Source organism: Ostrea edulis, chromosome 7 (genome assembly GCF_947568905.1).
Source record: "Ostrea edulis chromosome 7, xbOstEdul1.1, whole genome shotgun sequence".
Classification (NCBI taxonomy): Eukaryota; Metazoa; Mollusca; class Bivalvia; order Ostreida; family Ostreidae; genus Ostrea; species Ostrea edulis.
Window position 1 is genome coordinate 84,523,154 of NC_079170.1, and position 26,397 is coordinate 84,549,550.

A 26,397-nucleotide genomic window follows, 5' to 3' on the forward strand; every position below is an offset into this window, starting at 1 on the left:
AAGTGTTTGGGGTGAATCATTTCGGAAATTATTTCTTTGTTTTATCACACGGAGGTACACGGTGGCATCGACGGAGGTACAGGTGACATCCACGGAGATGTGCGGTGGCATCCACGGAGATCCTCCGTGGACTTCAATGTCTAGCTCGCGCGGAAAAATAGGACTTCAAAGGTGCCGATAATTTCAAAGGTCCACCGTGTTTGGGGCAAATTTGTTCCACCGCGTTGCGTGGAACACGCATAAAACTCGTGTCGTGTACTGTACAAAAAATGTAGTGATGCCGAGCGTTTGGCGATGGAACTATCACTACCTCTTCAAAGACTTAGGTCTATTGCGTCCGGTGTTCTAACCCCGACCTTCCTCATGCGGGACGAACACTCTACCTCTACACCACCTTGTCAAATCGATACTTATTTCCAAAACAAGGAGCAAATTATAGTTTTTGTTCAGAATTCATCCCTCTATAATAGTCCGCTATTTAAAAGGAAAACTCCACATGATAGAACAAGTATATGTTTGTTTTTAATAATTAGATATGGTTTGCAAACATTTTAAGATATCAATGTCTTCAAAGTTTTAAAAATACTCGATGGGATCACGGATGGACTTCTGTAGCTGGACACCGGAAACGGAAGTGCCGCCTCTCAGGTCTTTGTATATTCTAACGTGGATGAACCTCATTGGGCCTGTCTGAATCTATAAACCAAAATTAAAATGTTTCTAAAATATATGTTATGAAAGAAGTAATTCTGATACACAAACGAATTTTGTCTCTACCTGAATCAATACGAAAGTTTGTCCTATAAGGACGACAAAACATGCATTCGGAAAATATCGTCACGATGAATTGTTGTATTATTCAATAAAATGATTTCCTAAAGAAAAATGTACATGTATAATGTTTTATGTACCTTGATGAAGTACTTTCTGCCAGCAACGACTTGTTCCCTATAAAAGCGAGCTTTCAGGGGCAAATACACCTCCCTGTTGTATCCTATGGGAAGCTGCATAATGATATCTCTACGCACCTGCAAGAGGAATCAGTACATGTAAGTCATTTACATGTACATATGAAAGGTGAAGATAACGAATAGTGATCAATCTCACAACTCCTATCAAAATATACAATCAGGATTTGGGCAAACACGGACCCCTGGATATAACAGAGGTGGGACCAGGTGCCTAGGAGGAGTGAGCATCCCCTGTGGATCAGTCTCATCCGCCGCGATCCCAAAAATGTATTGATACATTTACACGCAAGAACTTTGATAGATTCTAAAAACTTACATATTCGGTATATGAGTGAAAATCATATAATAATCACAATTATATCATTTCCTTCAGTATTATAAATGTTCAACCATTTAAACAAATAAATTAAAGACTTTACTACTCACAGAATTAACAAGGGCTTGGATTTCTGGAGTGGCGTATTTTGTTCTTCCCAGTCCACCAACTACAATTGGTCTGTTCGCAGCATTACCGGCAACGATGCAAGCGCAGACTACACTGAGAGCAAATACTGCAGAATTCTTCATTTCTGATTTTAGTGACTCAATTCTCCGTGACTAAAGACAAAATGAACAAGTTTATATATAGGGCGGATATATGAATGACGTCAAGCTGTGTCCATAGACCATGTGGTCAGCGTTTGCTGATTAAAAAGTTGGCCTTTAACCATTAAGCAACATCTGTACATGTAGAATATTGTTATTGTTATTGAATGTTCAAGGACATACGAGACTACTGGATCTTGCTATCTAAAATTAATTGTTTAATATTGAAACCTAAGTTTTATTGTAATTTTGATACTTGGTTCTACTTTTTTGAACCGTTATACGATTTAATTTTTCCCCCTGTGATTTAGCTATTTCAGTTTGTGTTTCTTATTTTGCTATTCAAGTCTAATTTCTGTGATATTGCTAGCTAATTTCCATGCGTTAGGTGTGTTTTGGTATTGCATTTCGTTTTATTTGAAATTTTTGTATTGACGTTTACATTGTTCTGATACATGTGTCATTTTCAATGTTTTATTTGATTTTGTTTCATTTCAAGTTCTTTTTACTGGGTGTACTATGTTAGCATCGCAATATTAGTCCTATGTGGTGGAAACATTCAAGAATTAATCTCGAATGATGAAGGAAACTGTGTATTATTACTTGTGAAATATGTGTATTATTACTTGTGAAATATGTGTATTATTACTTGTGAAATATGTGTATTATTACTTGTGAAATATGTGTATTATTACTTGTGAAATATGTGTATTATTACTTGTGAAATATGTGTATTATTACTTGGTGCCATTCACACATCACATATTTTCAAACAGAAATCCTTTAAAAACCAAATATGTCACCTACATATTTTAAAACAAACCTTTGTTCTAAATATAATATGATATGATGCAAGGTGAAGATAATGAGCAGTGATCAATCTCATAACTCCTACAAGCAATACAAAATAGATAGTTGGGCAAACACGGACCCCTGGACACACCAGAGGTGGGATCAGGTGCCTAGGAGGAGTAAGCATCCCCTGTTGACCGGTCACACCCGCCGTGAGCCCCATATCCTGATCAGGTAAACGGAGTTATCCGCAGTCAAAATCAGTGTGCCAAGAACGGCTTAACAATCGGTATGAAACACGTCAGACAGCATTTAACCCAATGCGAGGTTGTATTGACGAACTAGATCGTTATAACGACCATAGAATTTGCGAAATGCTGACTTCAATCGATACTGTTGAAATCCCTGTACCATCAACTTGTTTGTCAGTAGCTTACCTCGATTTAAAAACTGACTATACCCAGAACAATCTCTTGCATATCGAATCAGTTGAGATATATAAACACCATATGCAGGTGATAATGGAATATTGCTACATAAATATGGGAAGTTGACGATGGAGAAGCTGAAATCATCCCGTTTGTCATACAGTTGAGTTGTTAGTTTGCCGTTAATGTCTACTTTCAATAAAATATCTAAGTATGAAGCAGAAGTGGACGACTCTGTGGTGTCCTTTATTTCGAGCTCACAGGGATATATGAAATCGACATATGAATGAAAGCTATCATTGTTAATAGACAAAACGTCATCGATATATCTAAAAGTCGAATTGAAGGTCACAGCGAGAGATTTTTTCTTCTCATGTAGAAGTTTTTGAATAAATTCTGCTTCATATGAATATAAAAACAGGTCAGCTAACAAAGGAGCACAATTCGTGCCCATGGGAATTCCAACAGACTGTTGGAAGACCTGATCACCAAAGACCACGAAGATATTGTCAATGAGGAACTCTAGCATATTTTTTATTTCAACTTCAGAGTACTTGTGCGTGGAATCAGTGGTGTTTAACAAAGTAAGTTTTTGAATGACTGATCACTAGATATGAATATTTCCGTTTTCCGTTAAATAGTCATACAGCAAAATAATCTATGAGAAATATAAATCTTACTGTGGTTTTGGCAGAAATCCTCTACGTTTTATTAGGTTATTACATGTAAATATAACTTTTCAACCTTACATCTTTACATGAGTTTTTTTTTTGTTTTATGCCTGAGGGATATTAGATAATGAAAATGTTCTAGCGAAATGATTTACTGCAATGTTCTGGCAATATTCTGACTATGATTAAGAGAGGCAAGCTACTGACAAACAAAGTTGATGTTACAGGGAGTGTCAACGATCACGCAGAAGATAGCATTCGCCAAATTCCATGGTCCTTCTAATGATATATATATATATATATATATATATATATATATATATATATATATATTTATTATATAGCTAATAAATAGTCTAATATAAAATCTGCGTAAAATCTAGAGAATGTTAGCGTTCAATATCCTGAGAATTTATTGAACGCTAACTTTGTATTGCGTAAACTGTATGCACCCGAAACATTCCGAGTATGAGCGTTCAATATTGACGTTACCGTAACAACGTAAACAAGCGAAAATGGCAGACGACAGTCCTCCGAATCTGATAGAACCGGTATTTGATATTTATTTAAACAAAATGTTTTACTGTACATAAATTATGATGTCCGCATTTACAAAATCAGTTTGCTTCATGCATTAATGACGGGTTAAATATTGAACAGTTAGGAAATGCATGCTGTTATTGCACACTGTTACTATTGATGAATTTTCGTCTATTTTAGAGTACTTTGAATGAAAAGGGATATAATTTAACAACTAAATACTTTAGCTATATAATAAAAGGGTTATTGAACTTATATAGGTGAATATTGGCACTCGTTGGCTGTCAAAATGCACTCGCAAGCTCGTGCATTTTCACAGCCAACTCGTGCCAATATTCACCAATATAAGTTCAATAGCCCTATAATATATATACATATATATATATATTCAATAAATTCTTTTTTCTTGGTATCGGGGTAAAATAAAGTCAAAAAATAAAATCCAATGCTCAAACTTTTATCTATTTTTGTTTGAGTATTGGGTCTTATATATATATATATATATATATATATATATATATATATATATATATATATGTGTGTGTGTGTAAAACTTATACGGTACCAATTTTGATGCACCAGATGTGCATTTCGACAAATAATGTCTCTTCAGTGATGCTCAACCGAAATGTTTGAAATCCGAAATAACTATGAAGTTTTAGAGCTAAATATAGCCAAAACCAGCGTGCCAAAGAAGTGGAGCCAAATTCGTCCAAGAATAAGAGATATGCATGAGGGAGATAATCCTTAATTTTGAAATGGATTTCTAAATTTTATATCAGCAATTAAATATACATCCGTATTTTCAAGGTAGTAACGAAGTACTTAGCTACTGGGCTGTAGAGACCCTCTGGGACTAACTGTCCACCAGCAGAGGCCTCGACCCAGGGGTCATAATGTAAAACTTATACGGTACCAATTTTGATGCACCAGATGCACATTTCGACAAATAATGTCTCTTCAGTGATGCTCAACCGAAATGTTTGAAATCCGAAATAACTATGAAGTTTTAGAGCTAAATATAGCCAAAACCAGTGTGCCAAAAAAAAAGTGGAGCCAAATTCGTCCAAGAATAAGAGATATGCATGAGGGAGATAATCCTTAATTTTGAAATGGATTTCTAAATTTTATATCAGCAATTAAATATACATCCGTATTTTCAAGGTAGTAACGAAGTACTTAGCTACTGGGCTGTAGAGACCCTCTGGGACTAACTGTCCACCAGCAGAGGCCTCGACCCAGGGGTCATAATGTAAAACTTATACGGTACCAATTTTGATGCACCAGATGCGCATTTCGATAAATAATGTCTCTTCAGTGATGCTCAACCGAAATATTTGAAATCCGAAATAACTATGAAGTTTTAGAGCTAAATAGAGCCAAAAACCAGCGTACCAAAAAAGTGGAGCCAAATTATACATATATATATATATATATATATATATATATATATATATATATATATATATAATTTAGACTGCGGATTACTACATTTATCTGATCAAAACCTTGTGTATATTTTGGTTGTCAAATACAATTTTCGCAGCTGTGGACATGTGACTGAAATGTCAACAGGCAGCAAAAACAAGACATCTAAAGGTGGGAGTACATGTAATGTAAATACTAATCTGGTTGCAGGTAATTAGTCTTTGTTTATAGTCATTTTAGTCGGCTCTTACGACAGTCAATGGTTACTGATGACCTTTTTTAACTGGGATCTTCCTGGTGAGTTGATGTTACAGGGGTATCAATAGTCTCGTTTACCGTATACATTTCGCAAATTATGTTGTTGTTATATGTACACATGTGTTTATTGACGTAAAATTGCGGCTGACATTACCAAAAACAATATAAAATTGCGGAGAAGTTTATATATTTGTCGATTAGCTTAACAACTTAATTCTATATAAGATGCATGTAGTTGTATCCAAATTTTTTTTATGACATAATAATAAAATTTTAATATCATTTCTGTTTTTGAATAGTCCATACATTCCATGAATTGTTATTACTTTTCTCTTTTTATACTAGTAAAGTTCATCTAAACAGATTGTGGCGTCTTGTGTTAAGTATTGATGAGAAAGTGAAGGTAACAAACGAAGATCAATCCCATAATTCCTACAAGGAATATGAAATAGAGAGTTGAGCAAACACGGACCTCTGGATATACCAGAGGTGGAATCAGGTGTCCAGGAGGAGTAAGCATCCTTTGGCGAGAGGCCACATCCACAGTAAAGCTGTAAAGTATTGGGACATGAGTGTGCGAGGATTTTGAGATGTATTTTTTTCTGAGGGAGTTGTCTGGCAAATGTTTCGAATTATATATTGTTTGCAGGTAATTACATAATTCCATCTAGGCTTCATGGAGTAAATTATTGTTGTGAGAGTAATTAGAATTTGCTTGTCAAATGCGCAGATTTGATGGCTTTCAAAAATGTATGACTTCGTTTTTGAAGGGAGATGAGGTTATAGTAAATTCCAAAAGTATAACGATTGATGACTTAAAATTAATGCTTTATGTATGAACTGAGGATTGCAAACAGCCTTTGGGCTAGAAATATGCTCTCATCAATTCTGTATTATCGATGGCTTTACCTCATTGATATTTAGTGTGTGTGATTCTTGAAACAATAAATCCCCCCGACATTACTACAGTTGACAATATAAAAACTTTGATGTTTCATATCACAAATATTCATGAAAACGTTTGGATCTATTAAATATATATATTATATTTACATATATGAATGTCTTACTGCCATTTTGAGAATTCCATGATCTCTATAACGATCGAATTTGATATAACAACCTGTCATTGAGCCAAACGCTGCCTGACGTGCCCATATGAATTGTAAGGACGTTCATTACACTTTTTAAAAACTATTCTGATTGTGTATTACTGCGTTTATTTGCTCGAGAAAAAGGGTTATGGTGTGTGTAAACGGTCGACAGGGGAAGTTTACTCCTCCTAGACATCTGACCCCACCTCTGGTACATCTAGGAGTCCGTGTTTGCCTAACCCTTAATTTTGTATTCCTTATAGCAGTTATGATATTGATCACTGTTGTTACATTCATCTTTTCATGGAATATATTAATTAGAGGAATTCACAGATATATTGTAAGACGAAAACGAACCTGTAAATAAAAAATATCTCCCTTACTATATTGCAGAACTTGACACTTTTCTTGTTGTGAAATCGCTAAATTTTCTTGAATGGAATTGAAAAATAGACATCCTAAGCAATGCCTATTTAATTATATGTGTACCTCAGTAATCGTCATTTTGACATTAGCCTGTATGTGACCGACAGTTTAATGAATCAGTTAGGAAGGATGACAATGCTTTTGTGATAGAATTGATAGGTTTGCTCGAAATGAATTAGTAACATGTGCTTAACGGGAATTGCAAAGTATAAAAGTGTTGCTGAATGACAGTGTCTATGCTATTGGCCACTGAATTCTCACAAAATGAATGGGCGGCACTTGTTAGTCCTGGGCCTCTTCCTGTCCGTTATCACACAAGCCTATTGTCGATTTGGGGGACTTGAACCTCAGGAGTACGCCGGACCGGGAGAACAGGCTCTTGTGTCCAAGGTGAGATTTACTAGGACACTATGCAGGCTTAGTTAAAATAGTAGTATGTAGTTTGAGTATTATCAAGGAGAGGACGTTTTCTGCAGAAAATTATGCTTGACAAACGATATATTTCCATTACTTTTGTAACCTTTCTGGAAACTTGTGATATATTGCATGTAAAATTGATACGTATTTGAGAGTGACATTATATGAGTAATTAGGTGAAACTCTTTTTGTGCTTGACTAATTTTCCAAGTTCAACATGACTGGCTACCCAACATGTCTACGTCAAAAACAAAATCATTTGAAGTTGTGTGTTTTCTGGTATCATGGGTTTTCATAAATATTGGTAGGTATATTTGGGTACTAGTATAGTAGGAAATCATGCTATGAGTTTTTTGGACATTTAAATATGAGATGGCGATGCCAGAATACAAATATATTAGGCCTCAATGGTATGCGCCGTAAATCCAAGTTTTTTTTAATGGATCTGTATCTCTTTGATTTGTTGCAATATTTTCGCAGAGACCTACAGCTGTGTAGCTATACCAAGATACACATGTCAGCTCATTGTCGAAAGGACTACTAGTGTTTAGAGTTTCGGGGATATAATGTCTGATTATCTGGATATTCAATGTGACACAAAAGAAATCGTTAAAGCAAAATATGTATGGTATTGCGACCCTTACGTTGTGGGATAATCAACCACCGACTTCCTCGACATAAAATGCTTTTGATCCACCACAATAATTATTTGTTTTAACGGAAAGTGAACAATACGAGTATATCGATATGAATCTTAGAATTTATTATGTATATGGATATTGCTGTCGAATTAATAAATATTGACCGTTTTCTGTTACACAATTGAGGGAGTCAGTAGGCTTCCAGTTTCCCGAGGACAAGCCTAATTTTAGAGAAACGAATGTGCTCTGTTGGAACAGGAATCAAGCTGACGCCATCAATAATATACTTTAGCCATTTATAATACCGATAGAAACAATTAAATTTGAAAAAAATAAACCGGAACCCACTCGCCTTGACTGTTATTGTTTGCTATCATAAACTGATTAACGTACAATGACCAGTTAATCCGTTATGCAATTTCATTTTATAATGAATTCATGATTTTAATCTGTTATATTTAAGATTCCCCCTTAAATTCCGAAATAGTTGTATTCTGATTTTGATTGATTTTGAATGCGGATAACTCCGTTTACCTGATCAGGATATGGGGCTCACGGCGAGTGTGACCGGTCAACAGGGGATGCTTACTCCTCCTAGGCACCTGATCCCACCTCTGGTGTGTCCAGGGATCCGTGTTTGCCCAACTATCTATTTTGTATTGCTTGTAGGAGTTATGAGATTGATCACTGTTCGTTATCTTCACCTTGCATTCATGATGATAAAAAAATCCAGGTTGGTTTAAGTTTATATTCATAATTTTACTGAATAGTGTCTTTATTTATTAGTCACGTGACGGTTTTTGTTTGTTGTGATGTTCAAAGTCTAGTTAGATATTTAATACACGGATGTGGTTGTCTTGTTAACTCGATTTCGACATTCATGAAAATGTATCTGCTAATCAGATACAGATCACAAATAGAAAAGTGAAATATTTCTCTCTAGTGATAAGTCAACCAAAATATTTTGTTAAGCACATTATTATTCCACGCAAAAGTACTCTGGAGTTGAAATAAAAATATGCTGGGGTTGCTCTTTAACAAAATATTCGTAGTCTTTGGTGATTGGGTCTTCCAACAGTCTGTTGGAATTCCGATGACACGAATTGTGAAAAGGGATTATGTTCCTTTCTTAGCTGATTTGTTTTTATATTCTTATGAAACAGCGTTTATTCAGAAGCTTCTACATGAGAAGAAAAAGTATCTTGCTGTAGTCTTCAAATCAACATTTAGACACTTATATCAACCCCTTTTCATGCATGTGTCGATTTGATATATCCCTGTGATCTCGAAATAAGACATTACAAAGTCTCCCACATTTGCTTCGTACTTATATAGCTTAGAGAAAATAGATATCAACGACAGACTAACAACTCAATTTTATGACAAATTGGAAAGTAGCAATACTCCATTATCACCTGTATATGGTGTTTATATCTTTCAATTGATATATGATCAGGTTTTCAATCGAGGCAGGCAACTGACAAACCAGTTATGTTACAGTTGCGTTTATAGTCAGCATTTTGTACGTTATGTGGTCATTATAGTGATCTAGTTTGCTAATACAACTTATCATTGGGTTAAATGCTGTCTAAGGTTTTTCAAAGCGTTTGTTAGGCCGTTTTTAGTACATTGATTTTAAGTATGGATCGTTCCCTTTACCTGATCAAAATATAGGATTCACTGGGTGTAAGAGGTCGACGCGAGTACTTACTCGTCTTAGATACCGATCCCACCTTTGGTATATCTCGAGGTATGTGTTTTCCAGCTCTGTATTTTGCATTCCTTATAGAATTATGATAATTATCACTGTTCGTTATCTTCACCTTTCTTACAGTAGAAATAAATCCTATCTGGATTCTGATTGGCACATTGACTCATATTCTGCTGCGTGATTCTGAAATAAGCTTTGTAACTTGCGGAGATGTTGTTCATCATCAGGTAACACTTGCAGTGCAAATAATCTGATTTAATGTCATTCACAAAATGGAATATTACATTGTTTTCTTTCAGAATCGGAATGCTATTATTAGAAAGTTACCTTCGTACATAGACAGACCGATTGGGTCATTGACAGCTTTGGTGTTCCGGAAACAGGGTGTTATAGTAACAACGTATTTCATTAAGGTATTAAAATCACAAAAAGAGTGCTGAATCTATCCTGTATCATAAACGACATTAAATATTAAAATACAAGTTTTCAGATTACATTAACTTAGAATGTACATAGAAATATTAAATTGTATTTCGTTTTCACCTTTTCCCATTCAGGTGCGGATTGGAGGGCGTCGTCCACGCTTCATTCACGTCAGAATATTTGCTGGGAAGGATAATAGAAGTAAAGTGCAAGCGGTTAAATCCGTGAACCAGTACGAACCCATCGTGTATTTTGAGTGAGACTGGCGTAGTTTCCATCTATGGATATATATTTGAAATAGATTCAAATAAAATTCAGCAGCAAACATTTATCTTTTATAGCGTTGTTAATGAGTCATGCAAAGCCTACGTGAAAGGTGAAGATAATGACCAGTGACCAATCTCATAACTCCTATAAGGAATACAAAATAGATAGTTGGGCAAACACAGTCCCCTGGATATACCAAAGGTGGGATCAGGTGCCTAGAAGGAGTAAGCATCTCCTGTCGACCGGTTACACCCGCCGTGAGCCCTATATCCTGATCAGGTAAACGGAGTTATCCGTAGTCAAAATCAGTGCAAGTGCGAATAACGCTTCAACAATCGGTATGAAACACGTCAGGCACCATTTGACCTAATGATAGGTTGTATTGGCAACGTCTTTCAGAAACGTCTAATGTTTATTCATAAACAGTAAAACACAATTATGCTTTATCAAATATATCTGGAATTAATTTGATAAAAATATGTTCTAATGACAGAACGAGATTCTAAAATTGATTACACTTATAGGTAACTAGTCAGTTACTATATAATAACTTCACTTAACACTAAAATATATCGATGAAACCGCTGAGGTGAAATCAAACACAAAGATACGCCTGTCGAAATCGGCAATGAATTACAGTGTCCATTAATGTAATACCAAGATAATTCTACAGTCCTCTTACCACACAATTTACTACGCATGTCTATATGTAAAACTTATACGGTACCAATTTTGATGCACCAGATGCACATTTCGACAAATAATGTCTCTTCAGTGATGCTCAACCGAAATGTTTGAAATCCGAAATAAATATGAAGTTTTAGAGCTAAATATAGCCAAAAACAGGGTGCCAAAAAAGTGGAGCCAAATTCGTCCAAGGATAAGAACTATGCATCTATCTATACTGAAACACACTTCTAGAGAACTAGATTTCTCAAAGGTATGAATAAACAGATTATTACGTCACCTTTCTATTGAATTTCCCAACATTTTTCTAAATATAGAACGTCTACAATATTGCCTCAGTTACATATGCCAATACGACAGTTTAACATAATAACAGATTGTACCATTATGAAATATAAGGTAATTCCCAAGTATTCGCCAGAAAGTATAGGAAATCTTCTTAAAGACATTCGAATTACTTTTGAGTACAAGACGTAACATAACTAGCTGAAGAACTTATCAGAATTATCTTTCAACAGCAATGTGGACGGGTAAACATAATGAGCAGAGACTACTCTCGTAAATACCAAAGAATACGAAATTGAGCATAGGGCAAACATCCCTGACTGCACTAGAGGTGGAATTAGGACAAGTAATGACAAGTACCAATGGACGTTAAAAGTGATTTTATCTCAAAATGATATTTCTTTTTCTTTCTTACAAAAAATATAAAGAGGAACGAAAATAAATTGTATCAAATAACAAACACATCCATTTTATATATTTTATTCTGTTAAAGTTGACATATCCAGGTAGACCTGTATGTATTTATATCACGCAATAAGCTAGTGAAAGCCAAGCTGGGCAAATTTCCCTCTCCTAGAAATTTACTCTGCTTACCATGGAGTTGTTAGATAAGTCCCTGTATATGACAACATATATAAAGCGGTTATATCCAATATTTACCTGCAAAAATATATTAAGACAATATTGATCAGTTCATAAATCAAAAGGCATGTTGCAATATGACGTGAATGTTATATTCCCGAAGAAACAAACCTTACGATAGACAAATTCGTTTTTGAAAAATCATTTATCTTAGTTATTGACGGCATTGATTGGACAGCAGTTTAACACAGAAGATGACCGGAAATCCAACAGTAATGATAATGTAAGATGGTAGAATTTATCCAGTGTTTAGATTTGCATGTTTTCGTTCCATATTTCGTTATAAAATGAATATTAACAAGACTGAAATACGTACACCTAATCACAGCAGGAGTTTGAAGAGTTCTGATGTCAGTACATACAAATGTTATTAAGCGACGAATTTTCTTTGATATTGTTTTTGCATATGGATATGTATAGTGCTACATAATGTTACGTGAAACCATTTCATCTTAAGATGTTTTGAAGTGAAAAGTTGACAATAACAACATTGAAAGTGCTCAAATCTCATTTCGATGAGCTTTTATAGTAAATACAAAATTAAGAGTTGGGCAAACATGACTCCTGGATATACCAGAGGTGGGTCAAGTGCCTAGGGACAGTAAGTATATCCTGTCAACAGGTCACACACGCTGTGAACCCTATATCTTGATCATGCAAACGAAGTAATCCGTAGTCAAATTAAGTGGGTAATAAATTACCCAAGAGTTAGTATGAACCTATCTATTTTGTATTGCTTGTAGGAGTTATGAGATTGATCACTGTTCGTCATCTTCACCTTGCATCATGCAGCATTGTGACTTTTATGAAATAATCATGACTAAACTGTTCTGTGGAGAGAACATGTTCCATGCAAAATGCACATTTTTGTCTATACAAATATCTTCAAATATTTCATGGAAAGGGTAAAAAAACAAACACTGATCAATTTCATAGCTCCTATAAAGGATACCTTTAGGATGGAGTAAACACGGACCTTTTAGAATACTAGACGAGGGGTCAGATGTCAAGGAGGAGTAAACATTCCCTGTCCATCGATCGCACGCTCCTCAAACCCTTTATCGTGATTTTTCATTTATCACATATTATCGAATTATTTTTGAAACATTAAAACCATATTAGCTTATTCGTAGTTAATACTAAATATGTATACCGACTGTTTTGAATACACAACGCACAGCGCACAATAATTAAGTGTAACACACAAGCATTTAAATTGATTTTTAAATCCAATAACACAATAAATCGATTCAAATTAAATCTGATACCAGCAGTTCGATTATGACAGACATTTTCGAGAAACTCCTTGCTTTTAAAGGAGGAAATATTAAAATTAGGAGAAATATACATAATATATATCAATGTTAGAAGTTTAGAACTGACTGTAAAATCTGATATCGTCATACCATTATCAAATATGCACGCTTTTAAATTCTATTCATTCAACAATATCTTCATTCATCGTAACGAATCACATTAATATATGAGCATACAACCCTCTACGTGAAAGTCAATATATGATGAAAAACACAATATTCTATTTCATCTATTGTTATGGAAATGAAAACGGTGAAGATACGAATTCTACAAAGAACAGGGTAACGACCACACCGGGGATATTTGAGAGGTGGGATATAATGCCGTTACAACTTGGGTTTACGGATAAGTAATTCCCTCTAAGCAATCTACACCTTCCAAATTTAAAGTTACACAAGAAATAGTTCCATTTTATCACGATCATACAATGTTCCTTTTCACATAAAATAAATGCCCTATAAAAATTAGCGGATATGTTGAAAAATTAAACTCTTCTGTTGCTTGGCCACCCCTGGCATGAACCCTATATTCTGATCAGTTAAACGGAGTGATCATTATGTATAGAACGTTGTAAGATTCGCTATGTATCATGATTGGTATTCACAAACATGTATGTACTATATGTGACTAACAATTGTAGAATATTCGAATTTTTATATATGGCACGGAGTGTGGGGAGTGGGGGTGCTCCACCATATAAACATTGATTGAAATAAAGCATTAATGTTTTTAGCTATCTTTGTTCTCATTATCTTTAATAATGGTTTGATTATTATTATGGTAATTTTGCAGTCCTTCACCAGCAGTGGTGACGTCTCCATATGAGTGAAACATTCTCGAGAGGGACGATAAACAATATCTAATCCATCAATCATATTTTGGTGATTATCATTATTTGATATGAGAGACGGCAATTTCCTAGTAGATTAAATACATGCTTTTATGGCCATAGTGGTACTCACCATCTGAATGGTAACCTTTGAAACAATATCACATGATTGGACAGAAAACATAAGAATGTATCAATAAAACGGATATGCCATTCAATTGCTTCCTCATTTGTATTTATGATAGATATGATATACATACTTTGATAAGGTAATTGGTCCCTGCAACAACCTGCATGCGATACGTCAGGTCTCTCAGAAATGGTGGTAAAGGCACACCTTGATAGACACCCACAGGGAGAAGTCTGAATATATCACCAGAGTGCTGTACAGAAAAGAGAAACGGTTTATATACATTACAGTGGATGCATGATCATCATTAGTGTAGAATAGATACAATGTTCTGCACGAGCTTAATCATATGTTTGAGAAACGAAGTGGATATAGAAAAGCTGACCTTGTTTACCAGAGCCTGTATATTTGGTGTCGCAGGAATCTCGGGTCCATAGCCGCCATATACCGCAGTGTTCACCAAAAGAACTAAAGATAAGAATGCAAGTAGGGAAAGAGAACAGGCCGTCATTCTCAATCTGTGTGAATCTGACCGTTATAATTCATTAGAGATATATAGAGGAGCAAGTAGTACATGTAACATCTGTTGATGTTTAATATCACCAGGAATGCCTCTGGCCATCTGTAATTCTGAAGAAAAAAACATATCGCAGGTCTTAGTCGTCGGATTGTACCGTTTTGATATATATCTCTTTCCTCGGAATTAAGATATTATTTAGCAATGCATGTATTAATCACCTTAAATCAGTAAACCAAGGTTGTAAAATAAATTACTTAAAGCACAGACTTTTATGAGAACGGAAATATCAAATACACAGACAAAGATAACGATACCAGATATTAATTGTTGTCATGTTGCAACTGTTAAATTAACAGAGAAGATATAAGCACACAACGGTTAACAGCTAATACATATAAACACAACAGTTCATGGTATTGTATGCAGGCGTTTCTCTTTTTTAAAGAATACTGAAAACACTTTAAATGAAGATATGGAAGGATGGATATTCTGTTAAATATTCTAACTCGGGTAATTTATATTTACTAGGAACAGGTGATTAGTGAGAATGTGTCATATTAATGGTATAAACTGTTTAAAAAAATGATGAAAGTGATAAGTAAATTTATAAGTGAAAGGAATACAATTTACCGTGTGGAATGTGATCTATTAGCATGATTTCTCAATGAAGTTCACAGCAATGGAACAAGTATGCAGATTTATTTCGGGAGGGTTAATATATTTCAAATTCTGAATATCGCAGAAAATTTACAATTCCCATGGTTTTAAAAATATTATCTTTGTACTTATTACAACCAAGTTAAACCAAAAATTATATATCAACCATGCATCCATTATGTTTGTTTGCATCAATTGTTCTTAATATGTTTGCACGTCTCTACCGATCACCGGAGCGAAGTAAACAATTCCCTAAATAGAGACAATTTCCAACAGCTTTGTATCTCAGTAAATCTCGGAGCCAGCGAACACTTAGTCCGAGTAGATTAGGTATGCCGTATTTGTAAAACATGTACACGAAATTGTACGTGACACAAATATTTAAGAAGAAAGGCCCTTTGTTTCTGAAGATAAAAACCACATTCGATACTAAATATCTGTAAATGAAAGGTCCTCTTCTAATCATTTCATCTAGCCATTTACATTAAAAAGAATTAACTGGTTTCCCAAGTTAGAAAATAACATAAATCTATATTCTAGACGATTTTGTTGAACATAAAACAAAGAACAATGAAACTTATTCCAGTAAATGCAAGAATACCGATCCAAATGTTTCCGACAATGAAACCGGTATAACCACAATGAAAGGTGAAGATATTGAAGATAACGAGCAGTGATCAATCTCATAACTCCTATAAGCAACACCAACAGTTGTACAGTAAAACAGATATGTTTCTGACAACGAAACCGGTATACCCCATATCTCACAAAAAAACAAGCTCTAAGAATTTCTAGTCATAACACATCAAGATTTCAGCATAAACGGGTATACACGACATAAGTTAACAAAAATGGAAGAATACTGAATCATAATCACAGCTTCGCTCATTTTCTCACTGGAATTGTAAATTCAATTGTTAGACCGTTTTTTGCATATTGATTTTGACTACGAATTATTCCGTTTATCTGATGAAGATCCTGGGTATGACAGATGTAAAACTTATACGGTACTAATTTTGATGCAACAGATGCGCATTTCGACAAATAATGTCTCTTCAGTGATGCTCAACCGAAATGTTTGAAATCCGAAATAACTATGGAGTTTTAGAGCTAAATATAGCCAAAAAGTGGAGCCAAATTCGGCCAAGGATAAGAGCTATGCATGAGGGAGATAATCCTTAATTTTGAAATGAATTTCTAAATTTTATAACAGCAATTAAATATACATCCGTATTTTCAAGCTAGTAACGAAGTACTTTGCTACTGGGCTGTAGAGACCTGGTTATGACAGATGTGATCAATCGACAGTTAATTTGTGGACATCTATGTGACAACTGCACTAAAGTCACTGACGTTACATGACTATGGTACAAAGTCATGTTTATATTGAAAATATTTATCAGAATCTACAAAACCCGAGAAACGGACAAAATTGTAAATTAAAACAAGAATTAAAATAAATTTGATGTTTGAATATAGGGTACATGAGAGGATGGAATGGTGAAGATTACGAACAGTGATCAATCTCATAAATCTTATAAAGAATACAAACTTAAAAATTGAGGAAACACGGACCCTAGGTAAACAGGCGGTGAGACCAGGTGCCTACGAAGTGTAGGCATTCCCTGTTGACAGACCTCACCCGTCGTGACCCCTATATTTTGAGCAATATGTAGTCGAAATCAATGTGTACAGAACGGGCTAACAATTGGCATGAAAGACATCAGGTAACACCCACCGACAGGTTGTGTATGTATGATTCTTCCTTCTTTGTTGGAATTACTCGTGTCCATGTTGACCAAGTGCAGTTTCGCAGTGATAGTCATTTTTTTTAGTTTTTCAATTGACGTTTGGTCTATTCTACTTCCATGATCCCTCGATAAGAAACATAACGGAGTCGACAAGGAAGGTTTCATTTTGAACATGATATCTAATGAAAAAACACCTTTATTAGACATGCTCAAGCATAAAGTTGATAGTCTTTTAACATTGACGACAAGGGAATGTAGTCCTCTCCTTAAAACGTCAAAATAAAAATAAATGGAAAGGGTTAGATAATTGTACTCAATCTCTGCATTGTTTGACATCGAGAAAAATATCTGTAACAATGGTCTCTTTTTGTTTGTGTTCCATTCCATTCCGTTGATTTTTGATTTCATTGTAGACCTGCGACAAAGATGCGACGTAAAATGAAAAAAAAGTAGTTCCGTGTAAGGAACTGTCCCTTATAACAAGTTAGTTTTTAGAATATAAAGTGAATTTGCCCAGCCAATCAAATATACTGGTACAAGTGTAATTGAATTATTTGAAATTTAAATGCTGATATTTCATTTCGTTCAACTACATAAAAAATGACAAACAGGGTGTACCAAAATTTGGTTTTACACCGAGTTACCTGTCCTTGCTCTAAAATGAAAAACAAAATTCAAATTCCATGACTTATACATCTCCATCAAGACCATGATAAGCATCAGCTCAAGGAGACCTTTCTTGTCAAATTGTTCAATTGTAGCACAGAACTTATTTTTCTCATAAAGTTCAATGTTAAATCAATCAGACAATATTCGTAATATACATATACGTGAATAATTTTCCAAAATGTGCTGGTGAATCATCTTATATAGTGAGAGTGATCAGTCATTCAAAAACTTACTTTGTTAAACACCACTCTGATTCCACGCACACGTTCTCTGAAGTTGAAATAAAAAAATATGCTAGAGTTCCTCATTGACAATATCTTCGTGGTCTTTGGTGATCAGGTCTTCCAACAGTCTGTTGGAATTCCCATGAGCACGAATTGTGCTCCTTTGTTAGCTGACCTGTTTTTATATTCATATGAAGCAGAATTTATTCAAAAACTTCTACGTGAGAAGAAAAAATCTCTCGCTGTGACCTTCAATTCGACTTTTAGATATATCGATGACGTTTTGTCTATTAACAATGATAGCTTTCATTCATATGTCGATTTGATATATCCCCGTGAGTTCGAAATAAAGGACACCCCAGAATCGTCCACTTCTGCTTCATACTTAGATATTTTATTGAAAGTAGACATTAACGGCAAACTAACAACTCAACTGTATGACAAACGGGATGATTTCAGCTTCTCCATCGTGAACTTCCCACATTTATGTAGCAATATTCCATTATCACCTGCATATGGTGTTTATATATCTCAACTGATTCGATATGCAAGAGCTTGTTCTGGGTATAGTCAGTTTTTAAATCGAGGTAAGCTACTGACAAAGAAGTTGATGGTACATGGATTTCAACAGTTTCGATTGAAGTCAGCATTTCGCAAATTCTATGGTCGTTATAACGATCTAGTTCGTCAATACAACCTTGCATTGGGTCAAATGCTGTCTGACGTGTTTCATTCCGATTGTTAAGCCGTTCTTGGCACACTGATTTGACTGCGGATAACTCCGTTTACCTGATCAGGATATGGGGCTCACGGCGGATGTGGCCGGTCAACAGGGTATGTTTACCCCTCCTAGGCACCTGATCCCACCTCTGGTGTGTCCAGGGGTCCGTAAGATGACTTATCTGCTTGATGACGTCAAAAGAGACCAGCCTGACGCAAATGTGTATTTGTTTATACTAACAACTGCGGGTTTTCGCGTCAAAGTGTTCAATGTGCTTACATTCAACTGTAATGTAGCAAGTCAGGTACTTCCATATACTTTTGTCTAAATGATCCAACGTTCAGAATGACTTGGGTGTGAAATCTATACCGATAACACAGAACTTGAAGTTGTTTGACAATCATTTTACCCGATTACGGGGGTTGGTGAGGATCAGTTTCGTTATTGTATACACTGTACTTTGGCAAATTCTAATGGGTTTATGCAAGGTGAAGATAACGAAGAGTGATAAATCTCATAACTCCTATAAGCAATACAAAATAGATAGTTGGGCAAACACGGACCCCTGGACACACCAAAGGTGGGATCAGGTGCCTAGGAGGAGTAAGCATCCCCTGTTGACCGGTCACACCCGCCGTGAGCCCCATATCCTGATCAGGTAAACGGAGTTATCCTCAGTCAAAATCAATGTGCGAAGAACGGCTTAACAATCGGTATGAAACACGTCAGACAGCATTTGACCCAATGCAAGGTTGTATTGACGAACTAGATCGTTATAACGACCATAGATTTTGCGAAATGCTGACTTCAATCGAGACTGTTGAAATCCCTGTACCATCAACTTGTTTGTCAGTAGCTTACCTCGATTTAAAAACTGACTATACCCAGAACAAGCTCTTGCATATCGAATCAGTTGAGATATATAAACACCATATGCAGGTGATAATGGAATATTGCTACATCAATATGGGAAGTTCATGATGGAGAAGCTGAAACCACTCCGCTTGTCATACAGTTGAGTTGTCAGTTTGCCGTTAATGTCTACTTTCAATAAAATATCTAAGTATGAAGCAGAAGTGGACGACTCTGTGGTGTCCTTTATTTCGAGCTCACAGGGATATATCAAATCGACATATGAATGAAAGCTATCATTGTTAATAGACAAAACGTCATCGATATATCTAAAAGTCGAATTGAAGGTCACAGCGAGAGATTTTTTCTTCTCACGTAGAAGTTTTTGAATAAATTTTGCTTCATATGAATATAAAAACAGGTCAGCTAACAAAGGAGCACAATTCGTGCCCATGAGAATTCCAACAGACTGTTGGAAGATCTTATCCCCAAAGACCACGAAGATATTGTCAATGAGGAACTCTAGCATATTTTGTATTTCAACTTCAGAGTACTTGTGTGTGGAATCAGAGTGGTGTTTAACAAAGTAAGTTTTTGAATGACTGATCACTAGATATGAATATTTCCGTTTTCCGTTTTTGTTGAAGAAACAACTGTTTATGATGTCAAAAAGTCTAGTCTTTAATTCATCGTGAGGAATGGTCGTGTATAGTTTTGAAAAGTCATAGGTTTTAATGCTATTGAGTTGGGAAAAATTCTGTGATTTCAAGTTTACTAAAAGTTCTTTAGAATTTTTTAGAATCCATATTTGATTAACACCACTTCTGGCATATGTAGTCGCACAGGAAGTTTGAAGTTATCTTTGATCAGACGCAGTTCTAACTTTTTTCGACTAGGCTACAAACCACGGCAAGCACGGCGACGACGAGAAAATCCTACAAAACGATGACTGTATATAATGACGGTAAGCTACATGTACACACAGGCACTCGACATTTCATAATATTATGTTTACAGAAAGACAATTTTTTAATTATAGATATTTAAAACTTCGAGTTCCTGTGTACATGTAGTCCAGATATTCATAATTTAGTATAACATGATCTGATTTGTTTAGAAATGAAATTTGACTATTAATTAGTTATATGAAGCTCTTCTGATCAGTTTTTCACTTTGAATACATAAGTAAATGAATTGAAGATGAATAGGCCTAGGTCTAACTTTATACGTTGAAAGTTGCATTATCAGACACCCCCTCTCTTTTCTTTTTGAAAAAGAATGTTGAAAGCAAATGGTGGAGCGATATTGAAATTACAAGTTTTTATATACCAGGAGAAATAAACAAATTTTTACGGTCATGCACGATATGGGGGATGATGTTTTTTCCTTTAAATGAGGCACTAATTTGCACGTTGGTTTCCTTATTAGGGTCAACATTTTAAACAAAAAATAACGTTAAAGGCAGAGGATTTTGAGCAACCGGTCGATTGAATGAAACAACATGTAAAAATTAAAGCTTGATAAATTTATTTTGTATAAGTGAGAACGTTAGCCATTGATAAATTAGGCAGCTTATTCTTTTTTCTACGTTTCCTTGTATCCATTTGACTGTATGACAGCCAAACATAGTTTCCGACGGGAGTTCCTCCGTACTGTGCAGATTTTCTGGCTATGTACAGCTTATGAACCGATCATCGCCCAATACCCCACGATGGCTCAACATATTCCTAAACTGTTTAGAAAGTTTTATTCTGTTTGAATTAGTTTTTCTGGACTACACACCAGAATTATTTGGCTATATAAAGTTGTCTGTGTGATTCGTCCATAACGCATGGCCTACAAAAACAGTCCGGACATTCGGATTTTTCAACAGTTCCTTCAATAACTGGTCCAGACGAAGCATTTGTTCTTCCTCTGGCTTTCAGTTCCAACCATTATACACAAGAAAAAACCCTTATAGCGGCTAATGTGATGGTAAATTATTCTTCATATAGGCCCTAATGTCGCAAATTTTATTTTAAAAGAATGCTAAAGCCATTTATATTTATTAGATTCATCTGTTAAACTTAAATATCTGCACACGATACTTGTAAAAATCCTATGAAAATAAATTAAAAAAAACGGTACTCACGATGTGTGTAAAGGAAATTTAGATCTGGCTATAGAATATATCCGAGTCACGCTGGGAAATGGGCACATAAAACCAAAGGGGTATGAGGGGTGTCCACATTTTTGTCAGTCAACCTTCAATTTGACCATCATATCCCCCCCCCTCTTGGAGAAAAACTGATGCTGCGTCACCATGTCTGCATGGGGTTAGAAAGCGCGAGTAATAACTATCTATATTTCTCTTATTGTCATCAGAGAATGTACTCTGAAATTATCATACATTTATCATTATCCAGTCAGTATTGTTTCAACCAATTCGGAAGAAATAGGATCTTGATCGATCTTCTTGTTCGTCTTCCGATGAAAAATCGTAGATGTGGCTGGCATTTGCATTAATTATGAGTTTAAAGTGACATCCATGTATAACAAACTATGGTTCCCCATTCAAAAACTCCCCCAGTTGCGAATAAATCGTCTATGAGTGTGCTTTTGTTTTGATTGGCAAATCTGACTGTGGTCTCTCATGACGTCACAAATTCAGGAAATAAGGAACGATAATCGGGTAACGATTTTATATTCCGACTACCTTTGCACTTCAATTTCTTCGCGTTAATATTGTTATTAATCCTAAAAAAGTATTTCTATGAGGAGTCTATGAAACAAAGTTGATAATTATGGAGAGAAAACGTATTGTTAAAAACCGTCTCCAATGACCTTAGCACAACAAAGCGTCTATTAATCACTATAGAACATTGATAAATAGGCATGTATTTCTGCCACAGTAAATATTCAATAGCGTACACGCACATGTGTAATAGGTGATTTAAATTGGACACTTAATTAATGATAAACTGTCGAGGACGGATAGGTTTACTAGAAATATGGCCATGATATATCATTATACATAACGTATATCAATTAGCAACATACGGTTGATGAAGCAACATATTATTAAAAGGGTGGTAGAACCTTTACAATCCTCACAGTTTAACCTCGACTTTCCCCATAATGAACAGACTGCATCTTCTCGTCCTGGGCCTCCTATTGGCTGTCATCACAGACACCTACTGCATACAAGTCCCTGGGGGACTTGGTCCTCCACAGTTTGCAGGACCAAGAGAAGTGGCTCTTGTAAAAGAAGTAGGTAATATTTCTAAATATGTTCGCCCAATTAAATTAATAGTTTGATTAGCAAATTCTATGGTCATTGATATGATTTATCAATATAGCCGAATACTGTCTGATGTGTTTCATATCAATTGTTAGGACAGTCTTTGCGCATTGTTTTTTTTTTTTATCATTACGAATTGATCCGTATACCTCGTCAAAATGTAGGACACCTGATGCCACCTATGTTATGTCCAGGGGCCTCTTGATTTTGGGTTCTATAGGAATAATTAAATAGATGACTGTTTGTTATGTTTACCTTGTCATTATTGTCCTGATAAAAGAGATCTAATTTTTATTATGAACACACCACAACTCCTCTCATTGACATTACTCAATTTGATTTTTTCAATCCCAAATAATCACGAAAATTTAACAACTAAATGCTTTCTTAGGAATATGAAATGATAACGATTGAAAGGAAAATTTGATTTCCTTACGTAAGTGGACTATATAGTTTCGGTAATGTTTCGTCTACATGTACTTATATGTTTATAAAAAATTGTTCTTTACATTTTGAATTCATCATAGTCTAATATGTATCCCTGGTAACCTAGTGGTTGGGGCGTGTATATGGTAAACCGTGAATATCCCGAGTTTAAATCATGATTCTTCCAAATTCAAAACTAGATTCGTTTTTGTGCAATATCTCAACAAATTTGCTATTTTTGTTATTGTCTTTTTTTCATTATGCAGTATTTGCTTGGGGGGGGGGGGTACTTTGTTTTACATGTTAAGAACTTTAGGGTGATTGTGTTTATCAGATAAAACACTATATTAATTTACAATGATAATAATTTATTTTATTACAGAATCGAAATGCCATCATTCTAAAGATGTCGCCAGACATGCGGGGGCCATTTGGAACATTCAAAGCCTTGTCATTTAGGAAACAGGTCGTTAAGGGAACGAACTATTTCATCAAGGTACCAATATTCAAGATTTGTTAATGGACTTGCATTAAATTAGTTACAAATTGCACATCAAAGATTAGCACGCGAGATAAACCCGAAATATTTTAGGTATGATATAGTTTATTACCTTTCATGAAAAGTTACATCAGAAATGCTGAAAATTTATAAGAACGATCTTTTTTCCATTAAGGTGTATATTGCTGGTCGTCGTCCTCGCTTCATTCACGTCCGAATCTATACTGGACTGAACAACCGTAGCAGAGTGGACAGGGTAAAATCCGTGCACCAATTTGAGCCCATCATGTATTTCTAGAGATCTTGGCACGTACAATATTGTTATTTATCGGATTAATATAATGCAAGGAAAATATGTTTTGTTTGTTTCTTAGATTTTAAATAAGAAACTTCCCATATTAATGTGGCAATATTCCATTCTCACATGTATATGATGTTGATGTCTCTCTTTAAATCTACAAAATATATGGATTGACAAATAAGTTGATGTTACAAGGGATGTCAACAATCTAGTTCGAAATCAGTATTTCAAAAATTATCTGATTCTTGGAATACAAATTCAAACTGCATATTCGCAAATACACCCTGTCGTTACACCGAATGCCGTCTGAATTGTTTCATGCTTATTTTAAGTTCTTTCTGTACATACTAACATTGGATATGGATTATCTCGTTAATTTGACCAAAATAGAAATCTCACAGTGGGTGTTACTGATCAACAATTTATGGTAACTCCTGTTAAGCACCTGAGTGCAACTTTGGAGTTACCCAGGAGTAGCGCTTTCCCTTTACCCCCCGTTTTGATTTACTTGGTACATGTATATTATTGTTACACCGGCCATATCACTATATTCTAACCTAGAATTTTAAGGAGTAACCGATTCCACTCCGGAGATATGATTGATGGTGTCCTGTAGATTCAAGTACGTTTCAGAGGGCTATTGAAGGCTGAAAATTGACTTTTATAAAAATACATCCATGGTTGCCAGAACTCTTCTAACAAGGAACTAAATCAAATTCTTGGAAATATACCCCTTCCCCTCGTTTGCATAACCGAATTTACGCTTAAATTAAAATCTTTATTTTCAGACGACTAGAAATGAATGTATTATTTACATGAGTTACATGATTGCTAGAACATTGTATGGTGAAACATAAATACGTATAATAGATTATTATCAATTGTGGTTTCTTTGGAGATTAACCAGGAACTAAGTGGAGTACATTTAGAAAGAAATAATTACGTGGTGAGAGTGTAGCCTGTGTGACAGCATCTAGCTTCTAAAGTAATCAAAATACTGATAGTACAGATAGATAGCTTCTAAATTAAAAATAATATTACATGTATGTGTATGTAATGACATTCAGGTTATCCTTCACTACAGTAACAACACGTGTAATATACAATAAACAGTATAAGTTTAACATTTTTTATACATTGAAGCAGAAGAAATTCACAGACATGTTCTTTTTTGATAGTATTTATTAAAGACAATCATGAGATCTGAAAGAATAAAACATTCATTAATGGAAACTAAAGATAAATAACTGTGAGCAATCTCATATTTCTCATAAAGAATGCAAAATAAAATCCAGGACAACAACGGCTCCCTGGACATAAATTCGTGGCATGATATTAAATCCACGAAACGTCAGTCAACATGAAATATTATGAATCCACGTTATGATAGAATGTTAAGCCAGGAATCAAAATATATTTGCCAACTGAAAATAAAATATTGCTAAAATAGAAAATATGCCCTTATGAAATATAGAATAAAAACATTAAGTCCTTATTTTGGAATTTGATTTTAGATAATTAGTCAGGAATTCAATAAGCTATCACATCTCATGGCAATTGCTGATAAAGAGTTATTTAAACTGAAGCTGGTATAATGGCGGTTTTATGTATAAATGGAGTAAATGATTCGAGATACCCACTGGAACATCCGATGCTCAATACTACATTTCGCTGATATATTTTGATATTATTTGGTCAAAGGCTTGGTAATTCCACAAACAGTAGTAAAACATGTTGTTACGATTTTCTTTACGGCCATCATTTGGTTCTGCAAGGTTACTTTCCCCGTATGTATACGACATGGATGTGTAAGAATTGCTCTAAACAATTATACATTATCGGTTATTGAGTTGTCCCCGTCATACCATGTTGAACAAAGCCAGGCTGCATTACAGGGATCTATGAAAAGAAATGTTGCTGAATAAAATTATGTTCGTCTCATAAGTTTCTACACC

At 35.0% G+C, this 26,397-nt stretch overlaps 2 protein-coding genes and 1 long non-coding RNA gene across 3 annotated transcripts; 2 read left to right on the forward strand and 1 right to left on the reverse strand.

Moving 5' to 3' along the window:
- Nucleotides 1-576: 576 nt before the first annotated feature.
- LOC125654630 (cystatin-A-like) lies at nucleotides 577-1,538 on the reverse strand. The gene is made up of 3 exons (XM_048884620.2): nucleotides 1,398-1,538; nucleotides 912-1,028; nucleotides 577-696 (listed from the first exon to the last, which is right to left on the reverse strand). Exons 1-3 carry the CDS (start codon nucleotides 1,536-1,538, stop codon nucleotides 577-579), a joined length of 378 nt encoding a protein of 125 aa, XP_048740577.2.
- Nucleotides 1,539-7,467: 5,929 nt separating this feature from the next.
- On the forward strand, nucleotides 7,468-10,653 carry LOC125654897 (uncharacterized). The gene is made up of 3 exons (XR_007362502.1): nucleotides 7,468-7,583; nucleotides 10,262-10,375; nucleotides 10,520-10,653. It is a non-coding gene; the product is annotated as an uncharacterized LOC125654897 (long non-coding RNA).
- Nucleotides 10,654-23,053: 12,400 nt separating this feature from the next.
- LOC125654891 (leukocyte cysteine proteinase inhibitor 1-like) lies at nucleotides 23,054-24,439 on the forward strand. Its single transcript, XM_048884995.2, has 3 exons — nucleotides 23,054-23,185; nucleotides 24,025-24,138; nucleotides 24,317-24,439. Exons 1-3 carry the CDS (start codon nucleotides 23,054-23,056, stop codon nucleotides 24,437-24,439), a joined length of 369 nt encoding a protein of 122 aa, XP_048740952.2.
- The last annotated feature ends 1,958 nt before the right edge of the window (nucleotides 24,440-26,397 follow it).

Coding starts and splice junctions, on each gene's coding strand:
- LOC125654630 (XM_048884620.2), bottom strand. CDS start 1,538: ATGAAGAATTCTGCAGTATTTGCTCTCAGTGTAGTCTGCGCTTGCATC. Junction 1,029..1,397: donor TCCAAGCCCTTGTTAATTCT/GTGAGTAGTAAA, acceptor TTCCTCTTGCAG/GTGCGTAGAGATATCATTAT. Junction 697..911: donor GCAGAAAGTACTTCATCAAG/GTACATAAAACA, acceptor TTTGGTTTATAG/ATTCAGACAGGCCCAATGAG.
- LOC125654891 (XM_048884995.2), top strand. CDS start 23,054: ATGAACAGACTGCATCTTCTCGTCCTGGGCCTCCTATTGGCTGTCATC. Junction 23,186..24,024: donor AAGTGGCTCTTGTAAAAGAA/GTAGGTAATATT, acceptor ATTTTATTACAG/AATCGAAATGCCATCATTCT. Junction 24,139..24,316: donor GAACGAACTATTTCATCAAG/GTACCAATATTC, acceptor TTTTCCATTAAG/GTGTATATTGCTGGTCGTCG.